Raw genomic sequence first — 23873 nt, 5'->3', positions numbered from 1 at the left:
CCAGTAAGATAGGATATGAAGTAAAACTATGCTGCTGTCTAAAAGGTGTGTCAGAAAATGTTAAGAGGTCATTTGTCTTCTGAGAAGGAATGTGCCAAATCCATGATTTCTCCTGGATAATTTTACTCACAGAGTAAAATTATCCATATTATTTTTTTATTTACTGAATTTCAAAAGACAGGCTACTAGATTGCAAAAATTAGTACTTGCTGTGACTCAGTTTAGAGGTTCTGAGGCTATTGACTAACCATGATTTGTGTTAGGGTGTGCATTGTGGTACAGCTGGATGTACTTCTTGCACTTCTTTGCTCATGTTGTGAGTGAGCAGGTAGGAGGACAGGCAGGAATTACAGAGTCCATCCCAGCTTCCCCAGCAGTTTTCAGTGTTCTGCCACCGAGTTCAATTGTTAACAGTATATCTTCTGTGCTGCTTTCTCCCCTTCAGAGCAGCAGTAGTCCTGCAGAGGCACAGTCAAATGGGAATTAATGGGAGTTGTAATCTCTGTTTTTGTAGAATGATTTCTTTACTTGCTGCTCATTTCCACACTTAACTCACCTTAATTCTCACTTGAACTCTGCTCATAGTCTTAGTCTGCAGAGCTGCACGTAGGACAGTTCTGTGAACCTTTGGACAGGAGGAATGTCTCTGAATTGAAAGCTTGAGCTTCATTGTCTTCTTCAAGCTCTGGACATGAGTACTTCCTGTGGCTTGTGAATCAATGCATAGCGGAGAGAACTGAAATTGTACAGAGAATGTTCTTGTTCCTCACAAATGTTGAATGAAGCTGTGCTCATGTGAGGGAGTAAGGAAGTGATGATAGAGACAAGGTAGGTTCTTTGTTTTGTGCCACATATCTAGTGGTGGATCAGACAGGAACCTGCACCTCTCCTCCCTCTGTGCCCCTTTCCCTCCCCACCTCCAGTCAATTCTTTACACTGCCCATTGAGGCATTCAAAGAAATGAGCCAAACTAACTGATAAAATTTATGATTTTCTTTGGATAGCAGGGGGGTTACAGCTTCCAGGATTTTAATCCATTTGGATTGAGCTCTTTTGAACTCCATTTGAGAACAGGAATGTGCCATTTTGAGTAAGCACTCTGGTTTGGATAGTGAACTACCTTCTCTGTGCTGAGCCATGGTCTTCTAAAGTATGTTAATTTGATTTTAGCAGCTTAAACAAAAACAGCTGAAGAAGGGCAGCTGAAGACTTATACTTGTACCTTTCTATTGGGATCTTTCTTGGTTGAGTTAGGCGGTGATATGGGATTAAGATGGCACAAGTTGTCTTGATGGATGACTATACATGTCATATACATATCTATCTATCCACCCATCCATCCATGCTAATGCAGGAGAGAGGTAGTTTGTGTCTCTTGCTTTGAAGTAATCTGGTGTTAGTGCAGCATAATCCTTCCCCACAGCTTGAGGAAGAGCTGGGAGGAACAAACCATGGAAAAGGTGGTAGCCTTTGTTCTCAGGAATACCTTGCTCATGAGGCATTCCCAGACCATTTCCTGCTTCCTCCAGCATCTGTTTAAAACCTGGAGAGAAGGAAAGGAAGGTGTGGTGAGCTTTGGAGATGAAACCAGAGCTATAGTGTGGTGGGTGATATCTCTTATTGCCTAGGAGAGATGTGCATGTGGAAGGGAGGCAGCTGATGGGCGCTCAGTCTTGACATGAGAAGCAACTGCTGGTTGTCTGATGATCTGGAGAATACCTTTATTTTCCCATATTCAAATGTGCTTATACACCAGAGCACTGGGCATCTCAGCCAGGAGCTACTCCCATCCCTGAGAGGTGGGCTAGACCTCATAGCTTTGACTTCTAGTCTTTGACTTCTTTCTGTAAAGCTGACCCTTGCTGCACTTGAAAGAGCACAGTGACCTTTTAAAGCACCAAAAAAGCTGATGCTGTCTGGTTCAGAAAGCAGCAGTCTACCTCTTTCAGAGCAGTAGTAGCCAGGAACGTGCTGCCACTCACATGCTCTTTGATGTGCTGACTTTCTGGAGAACACTGTGGCACAGATTGCAAAAAATGCTTTGCTTTGCTTGGCTGATTAATGTCAAGGTGAGTGAAACTATATTCTGGAAACTTCTGCTTTCCAATGGCATTTGGAAACTAAATCTAAATGGGTCAGATCCAGAAAATGCAATCAGAAGTAGTTTTGCTTGTTTCTCTATAGAGTTGTCAGGTACATTGGAGGGAGGGGTTAAAAAAAATCCAAGAAACAGTAAAACAAAACAAATTTGACTGAGTGTTCCTAACAAAAATGGGAGGTGGGTTTGCAGATATGGTTTTACAGGAAAAACATAGAAGAAGCCTACAGTGAGGTAACACCTTCAATTACAACAGATTCTCATACACACTTAGAAGAATGGCTCAAGAGGACATAAAACATCTGCTGATATCTCTAGACTTCTCTACCCAGGTTTTATTTTTCTGGATGTCTTCACCATGGGTAGCCTGTTGCTTGTGTTTTAGCTTCCCTTTGTTTCAGAGTTGCCCATGCCTAAAATCAAAGTGGGGTATGCCATCTTGGAATTATTAGGCCGTTACCATTATTATTAGTAATGGTGTATCATGGAGGGCATGTTGTGTTATAAAACATTGCAGGATAAAACTTGGTAAATACTAAGGCCCAGAAGAAAATCCCATTCTTTTCAGCTTAGCTGAACTTTGCACTTTATTTGAATTACAGAGTTCAACCTTCAGTTAATTCAGCATCATTCCTTGTGTTAACACTTGTTTTGAGTCAAGCTTTTCTGTTCTATCTCAGCTGTTGATTGAAATTGAAGAGAGAAATTACTTGCTTTGTTTTGAAGTAGGACACTTGGCATTGTGATTCACAAGAATTGATGCTCAATTCACATCACAATTGTTTTAACAATTTCAATTATTGGCTGTGTCTGGGCAAGCACCACTTGACTTGTTGTGTTGCAGGTTATTGCTAGAGTATCCCAAGTCCTTGTATAAAATAGACTGGCAGAGCCAAGTTTAGGGTGTTTCTCTTCTCCTTACTTATTTGAGGGAGATCTCTGCTGATAAGGTATATAATGTATTGTGTCTCTCTTCGTGAGTATTACCAGATGCCAGAGTGCTCAGTCTATTCTATACTGATACCTTTTTAGAGCACAGATGTCTACACAGTGTATTTTCCTGGATCTGTTCTAATTTGAGAACTTGCTTCTTCAAAGAAATTTTGCTGAACCAGAGCCCTTAAACATTGCCTAAGTTTTTAGAGATGAAATTTCAAGTTCAAAAGATGGTCTGCCTTTTGTTAAAAGCCCAGAAGTAGGAGGCAGAGCTGGGTTGTCTTTCTTGCTGTCATAGTTTGGTGACCTTTGCAGATTGTTTTAATAAAGTTTGCTGTGGAAGGTTTCCTAGAGGAGCTAAACTATTATGGTACAGCACAGCATTTTAGCATTTTGTAGTCTTTGAAGACTGATGCTATTAAAAACTTCATAACAAGAGTTTAGGTTCTGTACGACTTCCCCATGACCAGCTCAGTTAACAACCTTTCTTCCCCAACCTGGCAGCCACATATCTGCTGAGTAATCTAAAGGCCAAGTTATTTCTGCTCTACAAGTAGTCCCCATACTATCCAAGGCATATAGCTGACCTTTGCAGCTCTGCATGCCACCTCCTGGCAAAGGGTTTGCAAATGGACCTTGCACTTCTGTTGGCATGTAACCTGGAAGGGAATCCTACCCACAGATCCATCACTGTATTGACTTTGCAGAGCTGGCAGGAATAAAAAACCCCTGTGACAATGTCAGGAAGAGGAAGTAGGTAGAGCTTCTCATATTCAGGATGTGGTTTATGATTTAGAAGGTGCTTGTGTCTTGGAGATGCTTTTAAGATACCTTAAACAGGAAAAGACTAAACTAGAAGGAAGATTTTTCTGCTTGATTTAATACAGAATGAGTTAATTAAGGGGATTAATTCAAATTAATTAAATTAATTTATGTTGTCTTTACAGAGTAAAAATCTAAAACTGATACTGGTTGATGAAACTGTTTTTGTGGAGTTTGTACTTTGCTTTGGTTTTCATTGTTGAATTTTTATATTTTTTTAGTTCACTTCTTTGTTAGAAACAAACACTTGACAGGCATTTAGGGTATGTAATCCTTAGCATAAGACATAGGTTGATGTATGGAGAAGCTTCTGCACTTCCAGGCTTGGCATACAAACACAAAGCAGATGCTTTAGACAAAAAATTAGGTTTCTCATTTCAAACTGTGTTGACAGGTGGGCCCAAAGCCCTTGCAGAAGTTACTGCCTCATCTTTAACCTTTGTACGGTTTGACTTCACACACACATTGACTCATCTATATCCTCATGACTTATCTCCTGTTTTGTTGAGTATATCAAAGGCTCACAAAGATAACAAGGTTTGTGTCATTGCTTTTCAAGGCTTTTTGGTGTCCCTGGATGACTTTTATATACTGGGCAGTGGATTGGTCATGTTGCAGACTACCAACAGTGTTTTCAATGAAACCCTCATTAAGCAAGTGGTGCCTGAATCCCTGTTAGCTTGGCAGAGGGTCCGCATTGCCAACATGATGGCAAATGATGGCAAAACTTGGGCAGAGACCTTCTCAAAGTGCAACTCTGGTAAGTACACCTTCATATGCGTCTTAGGAAAAAAGATGTGTTCCCTCTACCTCTGTACTTGTTTCCTTCCCTTGGCAGGACATGTAACTCTCTCTGTTCTCATACCCAGGAACCTACAACAATCAGTACATGGTTCTAGACCTGAAGAAGGTCAAGCTGCAGAGGAGCCTTGATGATGGTGCATTGTACATTGTTGAGCAGATCCCAACCCTTGTGGAGTATTCTGATCAAACAAATGTTCTCCGGAAAGGTAATAGCTCCTATAGTAGTTACTGGCTTAGGAAAACCAACTCTTTATGCCAACTGAGAATTGTGTTTTATACCAGGGAAGGGTTTGTTGAATACTAGTCCTGAGTTTAAAGTAAGGAAGCCTTGTGTGAGCAACCCTCAGCTCTGCAGGAGCATCCCTCTGTAGCAATCTATTGATTTACCTGGTATGCTGTGGCAGCAATGCAGTGAGCATCTGTGTCTCCTCGAAGCAGAGGAGGGGAAAGTAGACTTTGTCTCTGCGCTTATCTGCATCCTTGCCTTTTTTTCTGGTATTATTTTGCCCTGTTGTAGAGACCAATGAGGGAAAATGTGAGATCTGTTTGGGACTGTACTAAATAACTGTGATGCTGTGGGCTACTCAAAATGATTGTTGAGTGAATCACCCTGCAAGAAGCTGAAATTTTGAATACCTGTTGGGAAGGATGAAAGTTTGACAAGAAAGTCTCACAAATATGTATGCTTGACAGAAAGATTTTTGAATGTAGAAGCTGAGGAAGGAATAGAGATGGAAGTAAATTTTGATATAGAAGAAAAGAATTGCTGAGCCAGTCTCACTGGATAACCAAGGAGGCAAAGGGTATGTTAGTTAGAAGGGGGTTTTTATGACTTAGAGCAAAGGATAAACCCACCTCAAACAAGAAGATGTTTTTACCAAGCAGAAAGATAGCACAGGCAAACAAGTCAGCAAATGTTGCAAGTAGAAAAAAGGTCTCAGAATTTTCCACTGCAAGAAAACTGAAAAACAACTTCTAGCTTAAACTGTAATGTACTAACTTTTAGTGATTGGAGAATAGTAACATGAATATGGTAATTATAGTAGTTGTGATAGGCTATAGATAAAAGCTAAGGTATAGATTGGTTCTATTGTATTAAGATGCTCAGTAAAGAAAAGTATATAATGCATTTGTAACCTAAACTCGGGGTCTCCAGGCCTGCCTGCAGATGCAGCTGACAGCTGTAGGCACAGGCTCTGTCGCCCACGACCCTGGACTGCTGTAACACCTTGGATGTAATAAACTGCATTTGGAAGAGCCACCTGGAGTCCCGCATCTCAATCTCAGGCTCTTACAAATACCAAAGAAGTTCTATGTTAAATTCATCTCCTGAACTTTTCTGGATCTCTGTTTTCTGATAAATATTTGCTTTTTAAAAGGTGCTTTAATTCCTTAGCAAAACTAGCAAGAACTTGATGGAAAACAAACAAAAATCTTGGTCAAGCAGAACACTCACTGTCAGGTTTAATTCTCAAGAGTTTACTAGACACTTACATCATCAACAAAAAAGCCTGAGCCTTAAGTGTGTCTAAAGCTTTGTGCTCCTTCCCCTAATCACATGCTGAGGGGATAAATTGATGAATTGCTCATCATCAAAATGATAGGAAATTTGTCTGTGTTAGCAGCTGGGGTTGATTCTCTTTGAAATTTTTCCTTGTGTCTAGCTTCTTGGAAAGTTCTGGCTTATTCCAGGCATTGCAAAATTGTCAGTCTCTTTTGGCTTCTTTTGCCCTGGGCTTCTCAATGCTGTATTGTGCTTGGGGTGCATACAAAGAAGTTGATAGAGATGCTCTGGCACTGGAAACATTGCAGCCCCATCATGGCAGTGCTAAACCTGTGCAGAGAGGCCAGGCTTGGCAGGTACCTTGAGTTCCTTTTCAGCAATGATTTTGAAGCAGCTGTGTGGCATTCTCTGTAGGACTGAGCCCAACTCCTGGGCTTGGGCACACAGTGACCACTTCTTCCCTCTGAGACGTCGTAGCTGCTTTGTTCTCAAAAGTGGTGGCATGTATTAGAGGTTACACATTACTTCATACCTACAGTATGTCTTTTCCCAGATATCTAAGTGTACCTTGTGCATATTGGATAACAGAGCAGTCAGTCTCTGGGACTTTAAATGTTAGGAGGACAGCCTTCAACACACAGGGTGAGCTAAGCCCTGCCAAAGTGCAGTTTTGGAGACTTCAGCTGCTGAGCTGCTGTAAGTAGCAGATCTGAACTCCTCCATGCCATGCAGGACACCAGACAAGTCTCATCAAAGTCCCTGCCCTGTTCCCAGGTGCTTGGAGCAGCTCAGGTGAAGGAAGTTTATCTCTCTCAAGAGCAATGCTGGCTTAAAATCTTTGTAGAATAGCTGACCCTGGCACGCGCCATCATTGCCATGTAGCAGGTGTCCCAAGATAATGAACTTTGGGCACATTAGTTTGGTCAGAGTGAGTTTGCCCACCAGCATTTGCTTTTTAAGTCTCTTTGAAGCATAAACCTAGAGAATGAGAATTGAAATCTTAGGTGAACAAAGGCAGGTATTGCTGTAGTAAACCTTGTACTCAGGAAAAATTAAGCATTTCCTTACACAGGTTTGAAAATGGAAAGATTTATTTTTTTCTTTATGGCTCCTGTCGTTCTGTAGGGCAGTGCAGATGAGTTCTCAGTAACAGGAATCTCTTATGTTGCCCTTTCCAGGCAAAGATGTCCAGGTACTTTCAGTATATTGACAAAGAAAACTCAGAAATCCTTTAGAGGAGGTGAGGGAGGGCAACACTGTCTCAGGTGAAGGAATAGGTCACAGGAATAAGCTACAGTTCATGTTTCTTGATGATGAATGAGTAATCTATCAAAAGCAACACATCAGAGCAAAACCTGGGGTCTGACTGTCTTCCATGTATGCAATATTCTTACTGCTCTGTCTCTCCATATTGCTGGTACCTTTTGCTCTCTAAATGCAGAGAAGGAAAACATTTTGATTCAGGAATTTTTTGCTGTCTTCATGTCATCCCTTCCTTTCAACTTCACAGTCTCTTTTGACTTGTTTTTTGTCACTGTGCACCCTGCCAGGTTTCACTGGCTTATAGCAGCCTTTGGGTAAAGCCTGGCTTAGGTTGACTGCTGCACTCTTTGCATGGGATTTGCAGTCTTGCAGATTCTGAGACACAGAAGAGCTCTTGCTGGAGGAGAACTTTAATAGCGTCCTCTGTTTTAGCAATTTTAACAAGAAGTTTTTCCAGGTGGGAGAAAGGGGTCATCTGTATGCACTGTGTTCATGTGAGACAATAGCACCTTTTTGAATCACAGCTAAACCTTACTGGTTTGGAAGCTGATGTATCCGTGTCCTCCGGCCTGCATTGTTAGAGGCTGGCAAGTTGCTCATTTCTGGAGGACGCCTGTATTACAACACAGCCTGTACACAGCCTGTTTCCTTCAGGTAGGCTCTGGGTCACGTAAGCAAATGCCAGCAGACAGGAATACCCTGTCTTCCCTATCCTATGCAGGACCCAAGCTGGTGAGGCCTCCAATCAGACAGTGCTCCACTGCTTATCCTGTCTGCATATCCTTCAGGAAGTTTTGTTTATATTTGTGTGTATTACTCCCAGTGAGTTCCAGTTGATTTTCTTGAGCCTCTTACACCAGACTCCTCACACTGTGCTGGACTGATCTTAATATGTGGAGGCCTGCATTTATCAGTGCCTGGATAGTAAATCTCTAAGCCAAATCCTGATGTGTGTGATTTGAGAATGAACAACAGGGAATGTTAGTGCTTTGGAGACATCTTGAAAGGATGCTACTCTTGGGCCTAGCTCATGTTATATACTTGCTGCTAAAAATAAAATTAAATTTCAGGTATAGTTATCTATTCTTATATATTCAAGGACTTCCTGTACCCAGATTCTGCCCTGGAAGGTCTCCTGGCTCTTTACAAGAGCTTTCCACGGTGGTCTTCTTTCAGGCAGTTTTATGCAGGATTGCTTTTGGAAAAGTTAGAGCAAGGCTCTACTCTGCTGATCAATCACTTCTTAACCTTCAAAGGCAGCTACTGGCAAATGTGCAGCAATCCCTCATCTTTCTTTATGGCTGTGTGCAACCCCCACTGCACAAAGCATATGTGTGCTGGCCTGCCTCCTGCTCGGCCCGAGTAGCCCTGTGGTCTCTGTGTTTGTGTGTGTCAGTCCCTCCCTGACATCTCAGCATGGCGTGTTGTTCTGCTTTGGTGAGATGGGAAGCAGGCAAAACCAGAGTGACTTGAGGCCTCTCACTGTGAAGTTCTGTGGAGGTGAATGATTTTGCAGTCCTTTAAGGTTCAGCAGGGAAACCTGTGCAAGAGGGCTGTGGCCGTGCTGCATGTTCAGGCTCCTGCAAGTCTGATCTCAGCTGTTTTGCAGGATGAGTCCTGAGGCTGGAAGTCTGAGGGCGGGTTGCCTGGGTACGCAGTCTCCAGTGGTGTTATGCTGGGAGTCAACCCTGGTCATGCCAGTGACTGTTGCCTTATTGTGTTCAAACCAGTTTTCTGTGTTGTTCCTCGACATGCTGCTGAGGCAATGCGACATGGACAATTATTTATTTTCTTTTCTGATACAAGCAAGAGCAGCATCCAGCTTTTCCAAGTGATTAACAGATTGGGGTTTGTCTCTGGCAGGTTACTGGCCTTCATACAATATCCCTTTCCATGAAAAGATTTACAATCTCAGTGGGTATGCATCATACGTTGTCAAGTACGGCATGGATTTCTCCTATGAGCTTGCTCCAAGAGCCAAAATCTTCCGTCGAGACCAGGGCAAGGTGACCAACTTGGAAAGCATGAAGTACATCATGAGATACAACAGTAAGACATGTTTGTGTGCTGTGGAGCTGATCTTAATAAGCAGTGTTACTTTTATTTCTTGGTTTGTAGTGGGAAGCTGCAGCCTCACATACAGATCAGTTATATTGTCCTAAATGCAGAATAGACACCAAGCAAAAAGGTAACACAGGCTTACTTTGAAGGTAGGAAACTGGGCTAAAATTGCTCTTTCAAGAACAAGGCCCCTTGGGCTTGTTATCGGACTTTTCCAGAAAGCTTCTGACTCCAAGAGAGAGTACTCCAAGAGACCTCATGGACTGCTGCCACCTAATACATCTACAGCCTGTCAATCTTGAAAGCCCTAAATCCTAAGCAACAGTTAGACATGATCAGAGCTGAGAATTTAGTGTAAAACTTAAGGTTTTCATCCATGCTCAGGCAAATGGTCTTTTGCAGGTGGCATGGAGTTAATTTTCTTAGTGGTTGATACAGTACTCTGTTTTGGATTTAGTATGAGAATAATGTTGATAATTCAAGTATTATTTAAACTGATGTTTTAGTTGTTGATAAGTCAAGGACTTTTCAGTTTCCCATGCTCTGCCAGGTGCACAAGAAGCTGGCAGAGCATGGCCAGGACATCTGACCTGAAGTGGCCAAAGGGATATTCCATACCATTGAATCTCATGCTTATTGTGTTAGCTGTGGGAATTGGCTGGAAGGGGCTGATCCCTGCTCAGGGATGGGCATTGCATTGGTCAGCAGGTGGTGAGCAATTGTATTGTGAATCACTTTTTTCTCTAAGAGTTTTTTTCTCTTGCCTTCCCTCTCCTTTTTAATCTTTATTATTAACAATTCATCTATTGAAATTGTTGTTATCTCAACCTATGGTTTTTACCTTTTTCCAATTCTTCTCTCCATCCCATGAGGGGTGGGGCTTGGAGGGATGTGGATGAGCAGTTGTGTGGTACTTAGCTGCCAGCAGGGGTTGAACAAGGACAGTAGGTAATGCTCTGTTGTTTTTTCCTGACAGGGCTCTCCTTAACTGGATTAAACCCAGCCTAATTAACTTCTGGCTAAGCCCATCTCAAAGTACTGATAGCTTTAGATGCTATATTTTTATTCTCAATTATAGGGAGCTTGCTGAGTACTGGACTTGAGGTTTGGGAGGCCTCTCCCAGGGTGGGGTATCATTCCTGTCTGGGCTGTGAGTAGCAGCATACTCGTAGAGGCTGAGCTCATCACCTTCCCCTCCTGGCTTGCAGCTACTGCAGTGAGTGTTCAAAGGTTTTGCTCCTTTACACTTATTTTATTCCAGAACAGGAAAACAAAGGCTCTCTGCTGCATTTCCCCATCTCTTTCCCCCCCTCCCCGCCCCCAACCTGCCACTTCCCTTTCTCTTCTGCTTTTCTCTCCTGACAAAGTTTCTACAAGCTTTAGTCATGTGGAATTTCATCAGGTGGAATTGCAGATATTTGTGGTTAGATGTTGGCAGTGGTGCCCCTGGGATGCAGGTCAAGACCAGGATCCTGGTCTTGAATTAGGAGCTTGTCTACTTAATGTCCTGTCTTGAGTGCTGACCTGTAGCTGGTACCCAGGGAGAAGCACAAAAGCAATGTGACAGAGTGCAGTCACCCAGTTTTTAGTGGCTCCAGTACTTAGCATCAGCTTTTTGTGAGGGGGCTGACTGTTTTTCTTGTCTTCTGCCCTTTCCACATTTCACCCAGACTATCAGCATGATCCTTATGCTGAACACAATCCTTGCAACACCATTTGCTGCCGGGAAGACCTGAATCCTTCTTTACCAGTGCCTGCAGGCTGCTATGACTCCAAGGTAAATTACCTTAATTTCAATATCTGCTGAATGTTGGCTGCAGCCTGTTTGTCCTCCTGTCACACCTGTAGCATGTTTCCCTGCACCAGGGCAAGCATGGCCAGGCATGTCTGTTCCCTTTTTTCATGCTGTCCCAGTGCTTGGGCACCTCCTCAGATGGGAATTCTCTGCAGAGTCTCATTTCCCTGACATCAGTCCTGGCACAGGATACAGGGGGAGGTGTATGAAATAACTACATCCATGGGAGCTTGTGGTGTTCAGGGGTTAAACCCCAAAGCCTTACAGCAGGAAACGAGTCTTCAGATCACTCAAGGAATGAGACTGTTGTACAACCTCAGCCTCCTGTTCTTTAGGACTCTGTGGGTGCTGCCCAGAGCCCACAGGAAAGGGGTTGCATTCTCACTTTAGGAAGCCTGGCTCTCCAGTAAGCCACCCTGCTCTGGGGCTCCACCTCTCTGCAAAACTGCTTTCTGAAAAGTTTGGTGAAGATCACTTTGCATTTTAGGGGGATGTGGGAAAATCCTTAGACCCACTGTCCTGGAGAAAACAGCATTTATTTTAGGCAGGTTATATGATATTTTCACTGTGAAGTGCAATGCCCAAGTTAGCAGCTGTGCTGGAAATTTGTACAGTATTCTATCCTGTGGGGTCCAGCCTGCCGCATTTCTGGATTACGAGTTTGGTTGCTAGGATGGGCCTGGGGAGGCTATTTTGATATCTCCAGTGCTGTGTCCAGCCAGCTACAGTGGGACTCTCCCACTGCTGCCCACTGTAACACACTGTGTCCAGTGTGTTACAGTGGGCAGCAGTGGGAGAGTCCCAGAGCTGGCAGTGCCTTAGCCAGCAGTTAGGCAAGGGCTGGGCTGGAGGTGGAACAGGGAGCCTAAGAGGGGCATTGAAAGAAATAACCCAGAGCACAGGCCAAACCTGTTCTAGTTATAAACCCGACTGACACATTTAGTGTCTGAGTTTGGGAAAATGGAGCAGGCTTGGGACCTCTTTGGAGACAATGAAGGAGCCTGCGTAGCAATATTAACTCTGTGCTGCCTTTCTCCATTCCCGAATTACCCTGATGTGTCCCAGGGGATGGCCCAAGTGCTCAACATGCAGCAGAGCTTAGGGCAGACCCCCTCATCCGCCTCCTGCAGCCCCATAAAATCAGGGAGGGTTGTCCTGAGGGCAGATGCTCTGGCTCTTTCAGCCTGGCGAGGGCAAGTGTGGGCTTGTGGTTTGCTGGTGCCCTTCAGCACTGGCTGCTGCGTGACTGGCTGCTGCACAGGGGAGGAATTGCTGCCTGTGCGTGTTTCCCTCTGCTCTCTTCCCTCACCTTATTATCAAATCTCCGTGAGCTGTTCCTGCTGTCTGGGATGGGGATGTGTCAACCCTCACGCTGCCCTTTTCTCCGGGTTCCTGTCCTTTGTTCCAGGTGTCGGATTTCCGCCTGGCTGCAGCGTTCACCGCCTCCGCCATCAATGGCCCTCCGGTGCAGGGCGGTCTCCCGGTCTTCAGCTGGAGACGCTTCAACCGCACGCAGCACCAGGGCCTGCCCGAGTCATACAACTTCAATTTTGTCACCATGAGGCCCATCCTGTGAAATCAGCGTCAATATCCACAAGTGGATTTTTTTTTTTAATGGAAAATTTATTTCTTGTGTAATAAATCGACCTGGGTGTCCACATCCCCGTGCCTTATACCTGCCTTCCCATGTCCTGTCTGCTAGGCACTTCGTACTGATAGCGGCTGCTTCGCTGCAGCCCAAAGCACATTCCTTTCTTCTGAGCTGTTTGGATGGCCCTTCCTCTGACTAGGATTGATGAGAAGCAGGTGACAGAGCTTTCTGTTGATCTGGGAGCATCACAGCTGTTCCCAGAGCAGGAGTGAAGAGCAATGCCACCGGTGAGAGTGATCAGTTTCTAGTAGCAACATGGGAGCTGTGTCCAGGGCTGGGCCAAACCAGGTGGCTGCTTTGGGCCGTGATGGCCTTACCTCAGCGCTGGCTTGATGTCTGCCTTTTGTCTGAGTAGTGTGCTGCAAGTTGCTTCCCATCAAGCATGTGTTCTCTGTGGCAGATCAGTCTGTTCTGTACAGGATGTGACTTTCAGTGGCACTGTCAAGACTTCCTTTGTGTGGCCAGAGCAGCGGGCAATGTCAGGCTGCAAAAGAGGGTAAAGGGAAGTGGCCTGATGCTTTGGAAATGCCCCCACCCCAGGCTGCAGGGACAGAAATATGATGCAATGGATCTCTTACAAGGGATCTCTCTCTTGGATTGGATCATCCCATGCAGTTGCTGGGTGCCATCTTTGCCTGTGCTCTCAGCTGTGGCAGGGGAATGTGACAGTGAGATGGCTGTGAGGGCCAGGGCTGTGCACATTACTCTTAGTTACCTGTGTTTGCACCAAGGAGTTGAGTCACTAGGCTGTTTTGTGCTAGATGTTCTATGTGTAATTAAGTAAAACAAAATAAACAGCTCTTTCCTCATGTCCTTGACGGTCCAAGCTAAACAGCGCACAGCACTGCCTTGTGTTATGAAGGTGAAGAATGATGAGCAGTTTGAGGTTCAAGTGAAGCCTCTAGCATTTAGCTTGTGTGATGGGGAAGGGAACAAGTTACTGGGTGAGGTTCTAGCTAAATATTTGGCTGTCACAGTAAGGGTGATTTTCGCCAAGGGAAGAGGGAAACCAGAAGTTACAGCAAAGCTGTTGTTGACGATGAAAAATTCATGAAGGGACTGAAGTGATTTGTTTGCTGAGGTAGGAGGTAGGTGTGAGATGCTGTGTGCAGACTTCTCCATGTGGTGGTGGAACCACTGCCACAGATTGGATTGAACTGACCTGGATTGAACAGGCTGCAGCAGGCATTAAAGAGGACACTTAAGGAATGGATCTGGGTCATGAAGAGCACTGCAAGGATCTGAGCTGCCAGAAAGCAGAGGACCAAGGATCAGCTGCTTGTTTGAAACAGGAAGCACAGAGGGGCTGGAGGATGGCTTGACTTCACTCCTAGACAACACAGCAACACTGCAGGATCTATTTACTGCTTTTTCACGCAGTTTTATATAAAAATACAAATAGAGAAGTACTGTTTAAAAGTTGGTCCCCAGGGACTAGGAAACTGGCAGTGGATTACTGCAGTGAACAGTGTTCTTGACCCAGGGCACAGCTGGATGCTTCCACCTGCAGGGAGTGGAGTTGCGTGGCACCTGTGATGTGCCCATGACATGACAATATGCCTGGAAATAGCAGCTCTGCCTTTCTCTCACCTTGAGCCTCCTACCCTGAGGTATGACCTGTTTTGTGCTCCAACCCAGAGTTGTGGGAAATCAGAGCACTTCTTTTGGGAGTGCCTTTCTGTAAGTATTTACACCAGTGGGAGCTTGTGAGCCTTAGGACTCCAATCTGTGTGACTTTGGTTATTTTTTTGCCTTTGGTTGTGCTGCTGAAGGCCACTGCATTCCTCTTGCTGTGCTGTCCTTTGTGCTTCCTTTGTTGCCAGACCAGCCAGGGCTGATCTGCCAGTCCTGACCACAGCAGCCGGGTCCAGCTCCTCTTCCCTGCACAGCTGCATCGGTGACCAGAGGAGGCTTGGATAGCATTGCATGGCCCAGTAGGCAGGTGCAAAAGAACTGACAGATGGCTACATGAAGTTTAAAGGTCTCTTTGAGTATCTTATTTCCTTCTGCAGGTGCCACTTGGAATAAAAAAAAGGAAGGTATGCTCTAAGCAGACGATTTGTGGCAGAAGTTGCTGCCTTTTTCATATCCTGCTTTCAGGTTTTTCCAAGTCCTCTGGCTTCTGACTCTTTAACTTCAGGTTTCCAGATTTGTCTGAAGAGAGACTTAGTTGGTGGGGAGATAGTGGGAAGTGGTAGTGATAGATCTCTCTTGCCATAATAAAAAAATACTCTTCAGTCAATGCCTAGAGGAAATGACTCCTCTCAGCCGGACCATCAGAATTGTCACATCAAACACAAGCTTTCACATGCTTTACCATCCCCCTTTTCTGAAATTCAGTAGCAAACTTGCCCCTCCTGGTTCTAGTGGTCAGACCCTGCACAGCCTCACCTCTAACAGGGGCCACAGTCTGTCACAGCATCCTCTCTCTGTGGCAGGAGACACCTGGGTAACATCTTAGCACTGCCTGCCCAGGTCAGGATGTACAGTACTTCAGGGAGAAACCAACAGCACGCCTTTGGCAGTGTCCTGGTGCTGTGCTGCTGGCTCAGATTTGCTTCTCAGATGACTTCTGGGGTTTTTTCAGTTTGCTTAGTAAAAGCATCAGTGGTGTGCAGAAATGGACTTTGCTCTGGGACTGTAGCACCTTCCAGACCTACCATGGAGTGTGTGCAGAGCTACTCTGCAGCAAACAGTGAGTGTTCTGCATGCTCACATTCTCACTTTGCTTTACTTCAGCAGGAACTGCAATTAAAGCAGTGCTTGAGCAGAGTAGTTATGCTGTATTTGATGATAAAACATAGGTTCTGCATTATGTGCAGTACATATACTTGTAGTTTAAATAGGTAGTTTGAGAAACTCAGGACTTTCAAGTGGGATTGTGCTGAGGCATCACTTCGCAAGAGTCCATCATCTTCTGGTCAGTGACTTGAAGCAAATTTCAGTAAGTGCATGGAAACTAATTATTAGCATTACAAATGAATTATATGCCCTTGAAGTACAGGCTCAGCACTAACTCAGGGTCGTCACGTCAGTAACTCCATGTTCTAAGTACTTTGAGTTCTCAACAATTTGGCAGCAGAGTTGGGTCCAAGAGGCAGATTTTCCCAGACTGCCTTCTAGTCCAGCTGTTCATTGGTCCCAAACAAGTTGCACAAGATCTGTCATGGTGCTGTTCCTGGCTTCTACCCTTGAAGCAGCTGGGTGGAGGGGGCAGAGCCCTTCATGATGTCTGCACTGAAACATGCTATTATTAATTATTTATAATTTATTAATCCTGATTTCATTGTACCTGAGTGGTGCACTTTGTGCTCAGCACAGCAGCTGCTTCCTGGTCAGCTGAGTGGGCCTTCATGCTTGAAGGGTGCTCTGAAAAACTCCAGGACTTTGTCCAAAGCCTCTTGCTCAAAGAATGACCATTGCTTCAGAGGTCGAGCCTGGCATCTTGGAGGGCAAGGAGAGCAGCACCAGCAACTGGATTTCCATTTGTGTATTCATCTGGGGCAACTTTGGGGTGCAGGTCACTTTACTCTCTCTGTCCATGCTTTGCAGAAATGCATGGAAGGCAACTTTCCAGAAGTTATAGCATTGCTTTGGTTTTTTGCTTCTATGAGAGTAGCACCGTGCAGTTGACTTCCTGGGAATGACCAAGAGCCAAAGCCTTGCTGCTCAGTGTTGGCTGAGCAAAGTGGCAACACCTCTGGAGAGGAGGAGCAGGCTCTGGGCTCTTTTTTGAGAGTTGCCTCCTGCCATGTCAGGAACTAATGCACAGATGACTCAAAATGTTAAAAACCCAGTAGTTTTATTTCAAAGTATAAATTCCAGGCTTGGCAGACAAAACCCCACTAACAGTTAACACAGACACACACTAATCTACAGTACATACAAAAATGGGGAAAGCTGGCAACTGCCCAGTTTACAGTGGACATTAAATCAGTCCTATGTTTTTTCTTTTGTATTTACAAGTCCAGCTGCAAAACAAAACAAGAAATCAGATTTGGAATTTTCCAACAAAGGATTCTGCACATTTGACTTCTGATAACCAATAAATTACTAAAGCTGAACAGGAATCCCTGAACAACTACTACTCAGCTATCTTATATACAGCAACACCCTATCAGTTTAAGACAGCAGTACAAATATATATATGTGTGTGTATAATATATATACACACATCTATACATATATATATATATAGGCATATGTATATAAAAGAAGAAAAGAATGCTCAGCCTGCATAATGACAATGAGAAAGAAAGATGGCTTTTTAACTTAAAAGGGATGAAAAGGAAAATTCATTGATTTGCTTTCTCCTAGCTATCCTTAATTTTTTCCTTCTCCTCTCAGAAGGTGTTTGGAAGGGAATAGATCTGCATGGCAGGGCTGGCTTAGTGTCATTTAATCTCTTCTCCCTCCAGTGTTTTCAAACAATGCCCACCCCTACCCAAATCAACAAATTAAAAAAATATATATTTAATATCTCAAGCTTCTATTTAAAATATCTGCATAGATATTTTTGACAAAAGGAGAATACTCAAAGGGTGTATAAGAAGGCAGAATCACAGCTTGATTGTGTACAGTGTATGCAATACTTGTCCTGGGGAATGGCTGGCTTGGGAGCAGGAACAGACATGACCCATCCCTTTATATAATATTGGGTTTTATTTACTGTACATTTAAGACTTAAGTATCAAGGAAGAGCTGAAGTGGCTATTTCTGTTACAGTACAAAATGATGTTCAGATCCCACTACTGAGCTGAGTCGTGGTCCCAGCGAAGACTGAGGGGTTTTGCCTTTGTTTTCTAAGGAAGGTAAGACCCCTTAATTTTATAGGGAGAACACCATGAGTTTTTCCAGCCTTGTGCTAAAAACCTTGGGAAAGGGTGTCACAGTGCTTGTGCTCAGTGATCTAACACGGCCAAGGGCAGCACAAACAATTCCAAGGAGCAACGTCAGTCCAACGCATAGGGAAGCTGCTCAGAGCATGGAAATAATTACAGGCTGAGAGATCTGCATCCTTGTGTTTTCTGAAGCTGTCACTGGAGACAGTACAGATGCCATAGCTGCAGTCTGTCCCCTCCTAGCATTTATGTTTTTGTATCCAATAGTTTTTTAGCCATACTGCAATAAAACAGGCCAGTGAAGCTGTAACTAGGAGAAATGCAGAATGCCATTTTGCCATCAGCACTCCACAGCAGGACTTCTCTCCAAGTAGATGAAGTAACTCAAATTACTTTCAACCTGGACATCCAGATGCCCTTGTACCATATACAGAGAAAACAATTTAAACCTAAAACACACCCAAAAGTAAATGAGGATTGAAAACACAGCTGTAGTCAGCGCTGTGTTTGCTAAAACATGGGCAACTCAGTCCAACGTGGTACTGCTGAAATGTCATGTACCCAGAGGCAGCAGCAAAACACAGAATCACAGAATTCAGACAGTCAGGAACAACTTTATACCAAGCTACTGAAAGATGGAAATTTTGCATTAAGTGCAAAGAAGAAACCAAACTCAACACTTCCACTTAAAAGCCATATAGAAATTTTTAGCGTATTAAAAAGTGGATTATTGGAAGGCTTCAGTGATTTGAGACTTTTCATTAATGAAGAGACCAGTCTAGAAGCACAGTATTAATACACCTGTACTGAATGTTGCTAAATATTTTGGTAATACTTTCAAATAAAGTCTGTAAAAGAAACAAACTGTTTCTGATTGATTGTTGCTAGCAGAAAGTTTTTCAATAGTTTTAATCCTTCTGGGAGGTCGAGGATAATAAAGCCATCAGCCATTGGACTACATGGGAAAACTGCCACGAGGTAAGGAATTAAGCACTACTCGTGTTTGTTAGCAAACTCACGGCAGAGATCTGCTCCACAGTGACAGTGACTGCACAAAACTGGCATAGTTCTCTCTTTGGGCATCAGTGATTTAAGGACCAGCTCCCTCGGAGGTCTCCACACCAAACCAGGCATCTTAAAGTCAAGCCATGCTTTATCACACACTTCTCCACCAGTACTTGCTCAAGATACTGAAATCTGACCTTTAATATCCCTGCTGGGATGAAACAACAGGGAAGTGATTGTTCACCCCAGAGCTGCGATGTCTTTGGTCAACAAGGGTGTCTCAAAAAATCCTGTCAAAACCTCAGAACTGCTGCCATACAGAGCAGAAATGGATCTGTTAAGACAGAAGCCTGTTTTTACAGTCAGTTCAGGGAAGAATGAAATCTTTAGTAAATAAGTATATCTTCTTTCTCTAATGATGCAGCCCACAAAACCTCCAATGACACACTGTCCCTATTAGTATCTCCACTGGAGGAAAGAAAATACTCTATTGCAGGACTTGCACCCCCTGCCTATCCCAAAGGAGACAAACCTAACAAGATATCTAAATGGAAGCTCGAGCTATAACAAAGCTCACGTATAGTTTGGGCTGGAATCACAACTAAATAAATGAAGTTCTACGTTGTATCCTCATGTTTATTTCAACTTTCAAACTGTAAAACTTCATACTACTGATACAGCCAAAGGCTCTTTGGTACCACCTCAAAGATACATCAACAAAAAATTGCCCAAGGACCTGACAGCCATCAACTGGAAAGACCTCTTCTAATCTCTATTACAGAATTGTCTTTATAAGGACCAAAATTTAGTCTATTTCCACAAACAGACTAAATACATTATTAAGTAATTATTCCTTAAAATAAGCAAACAGAACATTTACTTAAACACAGAAAAATTTTTGATAATAGCACCAGAAATACAAGGACAATTGCAGTTCAAAGGAAAGGTCACACATTGTTCATACACAGTGTGAACCTTCTCTGAGGATACTTGGATTTAGCCAGAATTTTTGCTTGCCAAAATCACTTTAAAATGCAAGTTTCCATACAGAGAATATCCATAACTCACCTGAGAGAAGTGACACTCCCAGCTACATGAAGTAGTGCAGTAAACCAGAGAGAGATCTACAGTGCCATTTCGTTCACTGTAAAGGTTCTAAACAAGCAAACAGCAGCTGCAGAACCCATCTCTTAGCATATTTCATCAGCCCTGTTTGGGGATTTAACTTCTCTGATACTTCTTCAATTTTGCTTCACACTTCAATATGCTGGTTTTGAGAAAGAGAGCATTGAAATGAGCAAATGTCATAGTCTATACCTTTGCTATATGATGAAGTGGATTTAAAAAAAATCTTTCCCCTCTGAACCTACTGTTTGGTTCTACTGGGTAGGAATGCAACTGAAAATTGCCAAAATTCAATCTTTGCATCTACTTTCTTGTCCAAGTGCGCTGTAATTTTGTTCTGCAAAAAGCAAGTTTAACGTGTCAGTGACAGCGGGGGAGATGCACCAACTTCTTTTCTCAGCTCAGAAGCATCATGAAAGCACCTATAAACATTTGCAATCATTCACAAGGCTTAGGCCAGTGTCTAAAACAGTTTCTAAAACGCCCCTGGCTCTGTCTGCTTTCTGCAGAGGCAGGCAGGTGATGGGAGAGAGAAGCACACGGGGAGGCCAGCTCCTCCTTTCGTACTCACTGAGCATCCAAACGAGTGCAAACAGGTGGTAGAAGCTTTCACGGCACCGCACCACAGGGGTTTCTTCTTTGGCTGAATTGCAGCTTTCCCAAAAGAACCAGGAAAGGCTCTGGTGGAAAATAATGTCTGTATATGCAATATTCTTGAGAGGACAAAAACAACTACGCAGGAATTACAATAAGGAAAGAGTTGAGTGATACCGCAGCTAAGAATAAATTCACCATCTGCAGATGTTACACTTTCTTGTCTCTACATAAATAGCAATTACTGCAGGCCTGGAAAATGAGAAACACTGATAAAAGACTAGACGTGTAAAAGGAAAAATCACTCCAAGCAAATAAAAGAACACCACAAGGTATCTGGCTACATTTTATTTCTGAAATTATTCTTTAAGGCACAAAATAAATCTAAAAAATAGGGCTGGATGGATGAGGAGAGGGACAGAGTAATTTGTCAGAACTATTGAGGTGTGAATGGAGTCTTTACAATCCAGTTTCAGATCTGGGAATGCTCCCAGGGCGAGCAGGGGAGGATAGTGAAAATAGAGGAGCACTCCTACTCAGAAGAGGTAGGAGGTTGTGGGGTGATTATTTTTTTCCACCACCTCCAAATTTACACAGGTTCCTGGCCAGACTCAAGTTCCCTTCCCTCCCCTCAGAGAGCTTATTACAGTTTGTAAGGTAAGACCAGACCACTCAAGCCTCCAGTACAAAAAGTGAGACCTTGAATCACCCTTCATGTCACAGACTGCCCACAGAATGCTGGGGGGGCAAGAGGCAGATAATTTTTGCCCTTGTGTTGGTGTCTCAATAGGCATTACAGATGTGTATGTTTTACTTCAGACAAACTGCAATTTACTATTTTTGTTTCCACTCTGAAGCAGAATCCCAGGCATTCAGGATGCTCTTGGATAAAGGATAGTAGGTATCTAGGTGGAACACTTGTCATGGAAGGAAAAACAAAATTTTCAAATGGCCAATGGCATGAAGTATTTCGAAAAAACAGGCTCTCTTGCTGCAGGTCAGACTTTATTTTTCTTTTGGTTCTGAGTGCATGTAGTGTATCACACAACTGTCTAAAATAATCCTGCAGAGTGGATTTAAAGGTGAATTACATGCATGGGATCAACTCCTCCCAAAACTGGGGTAATTCTTGACAGCACGACAGGTTTCAAGGGTCCAAAGATCTCTAGTTTAACTGCTCTGGGAAGAGATCACGTCTGTGGACTGGGGATCACAGAAGGGCCCAAAGCGTCCATAGACATCCTTAGCCCGGACTGCAAAGTAGTATTTGCTGCCAGACACGAACTGGGTCAGAGTGCACGCCATGGGCAGCGGCAGCGCCTTCACCTCCCCGATCTTCTTCCACTGCGAGGCCATGGTGGCGCTGGGGTCCTCGTGGTAGGCATACAGGTGGTAACTGTCCACAGTGGCACAGCTCCGGTCCACCTCCATCACGCTCCACGACAGCACAATCCCGTTCTGGCTCTGCACCCGGGCCAGCTTCAGCTGTGGCTTTTGAGGTGGAGAAGTGTTGGCAGCTTCGGGGGGCAGACGTGGGGGCTGCGGTGCCTCTGGAAGTGGAGCGGGATGAATGGGGCGTGGTGGCTCCTAAGCAGCATAAGAGCAATAAGGGAAAGGTCAGAATCTACAGCAATGGAAGGAGGCTTTAATTCGTCATTCCCCAGGTGACTGGAAGCAGATGAGCCTGCAATCACCCAGCCATCACAACTCTCAGTCCTGCGTGCACAGGCAAAGCAGCAGCTGCAAATGACGAGAAGGGGTGGGAACAAGGATGCCATAAATTCTTACATTATTCTTATATAAATCCCTAGTTGTGCGAATGATCATTGCCTCAGTAATTTCCCTGTATCTTCTTTGCTTCCCAGCCAGGAGGGAATGAACTCAACACTGTGCCCTTTACCAGGACTGGGCAAGCAGGTTCACAATGACTTTGAACCAATCTATGTTTGAGCTGCTGTTCCCACGTTACCTGACACCCCAGGCAGGGCATTAAGCTGACAACTCATCATCTCTTCTACAGACAGGTATTCAGTCACAAAAGGAAGACAGGATAATGATGCCACATAGATTCTACCACCTCAAATTGATCACAAAAGCTCAGCCTCACTTTCCAGAAAATTTTGAAATGAGGGCACAAATGTGTCTTTCCAGTGATACTTCTTTTTTATATTGCAAAAACAGTCCTAGGTCTCTAATTTTTATTAGTTAAGATGAGTTTAGGAATGTGGTTACAGTGCTTCAAGCCTGAGATCTTTCAGGTTGGAATCTGGGGTAGTTTTTGTTATCTTTAGTGTTCTGTGTGATATTGCTTCATTTATTCTCATTTTTTATCACTGAAGAGCGCATTGAATTGATTGTGTCTAGACTGAAAGGATGGTAAGCTACTTTCTTGACAATACATTTACCATTTCAGGACACTGTAAGTAATGTGACTGCCCAACAGTGAGTGTACAGGCTATGTATTTGAAATAAAATTAAATGTGTCAGAGAAAATTCTTAAATTCTAACCAAAAGGGGCTTTAGGTGATACAGAAGTAATCACCCCCAATGCTGACTAAAGACTTCTGGAGTTTGGGAGTTGGCAGCCTTGGAGATTTGGCCTCTACCTTGTTCTCCTGCCTCAGTTTTGCAAACAGCTGTACTAAAAACTGGTCACGCAATTCATAGCCAAACCATTACAAAACATTTTACTGGCAGTTCTTCTGTACCCTTGACTCCATGAGTCACCTGCAGACAACTCATGCACTAATTTTCAGTATGTTCTCCTGGTGATTTGGAGAAGGCCAGGGTGAGCTAACAGACTGCACAGCTTTTACCAATCTGGGCAGGAGTTGCTGTAGGTGACTGGGTGGTGCCATGCACAGAACTGGCCGTGAAATGTCAACGAGGCTTTTCAGTGTTCTGCAGCTCACACTAAGAGCAGCCTGAGAGTCCCAGTGCAGAGACAAGGCTGCAGAGTGCACGAGGTGGTTGGAGCCCCACTGACCGTGTGCGCTTGCGGCGGCGGTCGATGGTGCACCGTGAGCTGAGGAGCCGCAGAGCCCAGAGCCAGCCCGCTGTTCACCACGTAGGTTGTCTGAGGCATCCGCACGGTCACACCTGCAGGGAGCACAACACACACTGTGAGCATTCAATCCTTCAGCTAAACAGAACACTGGAAGACCAACTCCTTGGTTCAGCTGCATGAAGCCAAATTTCAGACACTCCTCCAGCTGCCAGCAGACTGATGAAGCACTATGTAACAACAAAGTCACCTCCCATCCCCTGAGGCTGTAAAAGTGAGAGAGAGCAAGCGCTTGTGTTTGCAGAGGGGACAGAATGTTGTTTTAGCACTTAGTAGCATGAAAGAAATGGGTGAGGAGGAGAAGTGTGGG

At 44.1% G+C, this 23873-nt stretch overlaps 2 protein-coding genes across 3 annotated transcripts in view; one reads left to right on the top strand and one right to left on the bottom strand.

The window, feature by feature from the left end:
• PLBD1 (phospholipase B domain containing 1) overlaps window positions 1-18639 on the top strand; it is a 44162-nt gene extending 25523 nt beyond the window's left edge. Inside the window, exons 7-11 of the mRNA XM_041416833.1 lie at window positions 4416-4616; window positions 4726-4866; window positions 9291-9476; window positions 11159-11265; window positions 12692-18639. Of these exons, the coding sequence (XP_041272767.1) occupies window positions 4416-4616; window positions 4726-4866; window positions 9291-9476; window positions 11159-11265; window positions 12692-12859 (803 nt within the window). The 3' untranslated portion in view covers window positions 12860-18639. The remainder of the gene's footprint in view (window positions 1-4415; window positions 4617-4725; window positions 4867-9290; window positions 9477-11158; window positions 11266-12691) is intronic.
• Window positions 18640-21485: 2846 nt separating this feature from the next.
• The window catches only part of LOC121342415 (activating transcription factor 7 interacting protein), a 75948-nt gene continuing 73560 nt past the window's right edge, over window positions 21486-23873 (bottom strand). For both annotated transcript variants that reach the window (XM_041416830.1, XM_041416831.1), the window contains exons 15-16: window positions 23486-23598; window positions 21486-22086 (exon numbers count right to left, since the gene is read on the bottom strand). In XM_041416830.1, coding sequence (XP_041272764.1) covers window positions 21670-22086; window positions 23486-23598 — 530 coding nt within the window. In that variant the 3' untranslated portion in view covers window positions 21486-21669. The remainder of the gene's footprint in view (window positions 22087-23485; window positions 23599-23873) is intronic.

The sequence above is a fragment of the Onychostruthus taczanowskii genome, unplaced genomic scaffold, assembly GCF_017590055.1.
Source record: "Onychostruthus taczanowskii isolate IOZ18803 unplaced genomic scaffold, ASM1759005v1 scaffold53, whole genome shotgun sequence".
In the NCBI taxonomy this organism is placed as follows: Eukaryota; Metazoa; Chordata; class Aves; order Passeriformes; family Passeridae; genus Onychostruthus; species Onychostruthus taczanowskii.
This window is presented reverse-complemented; position numbering and strand designations above follow the sequence as displayed.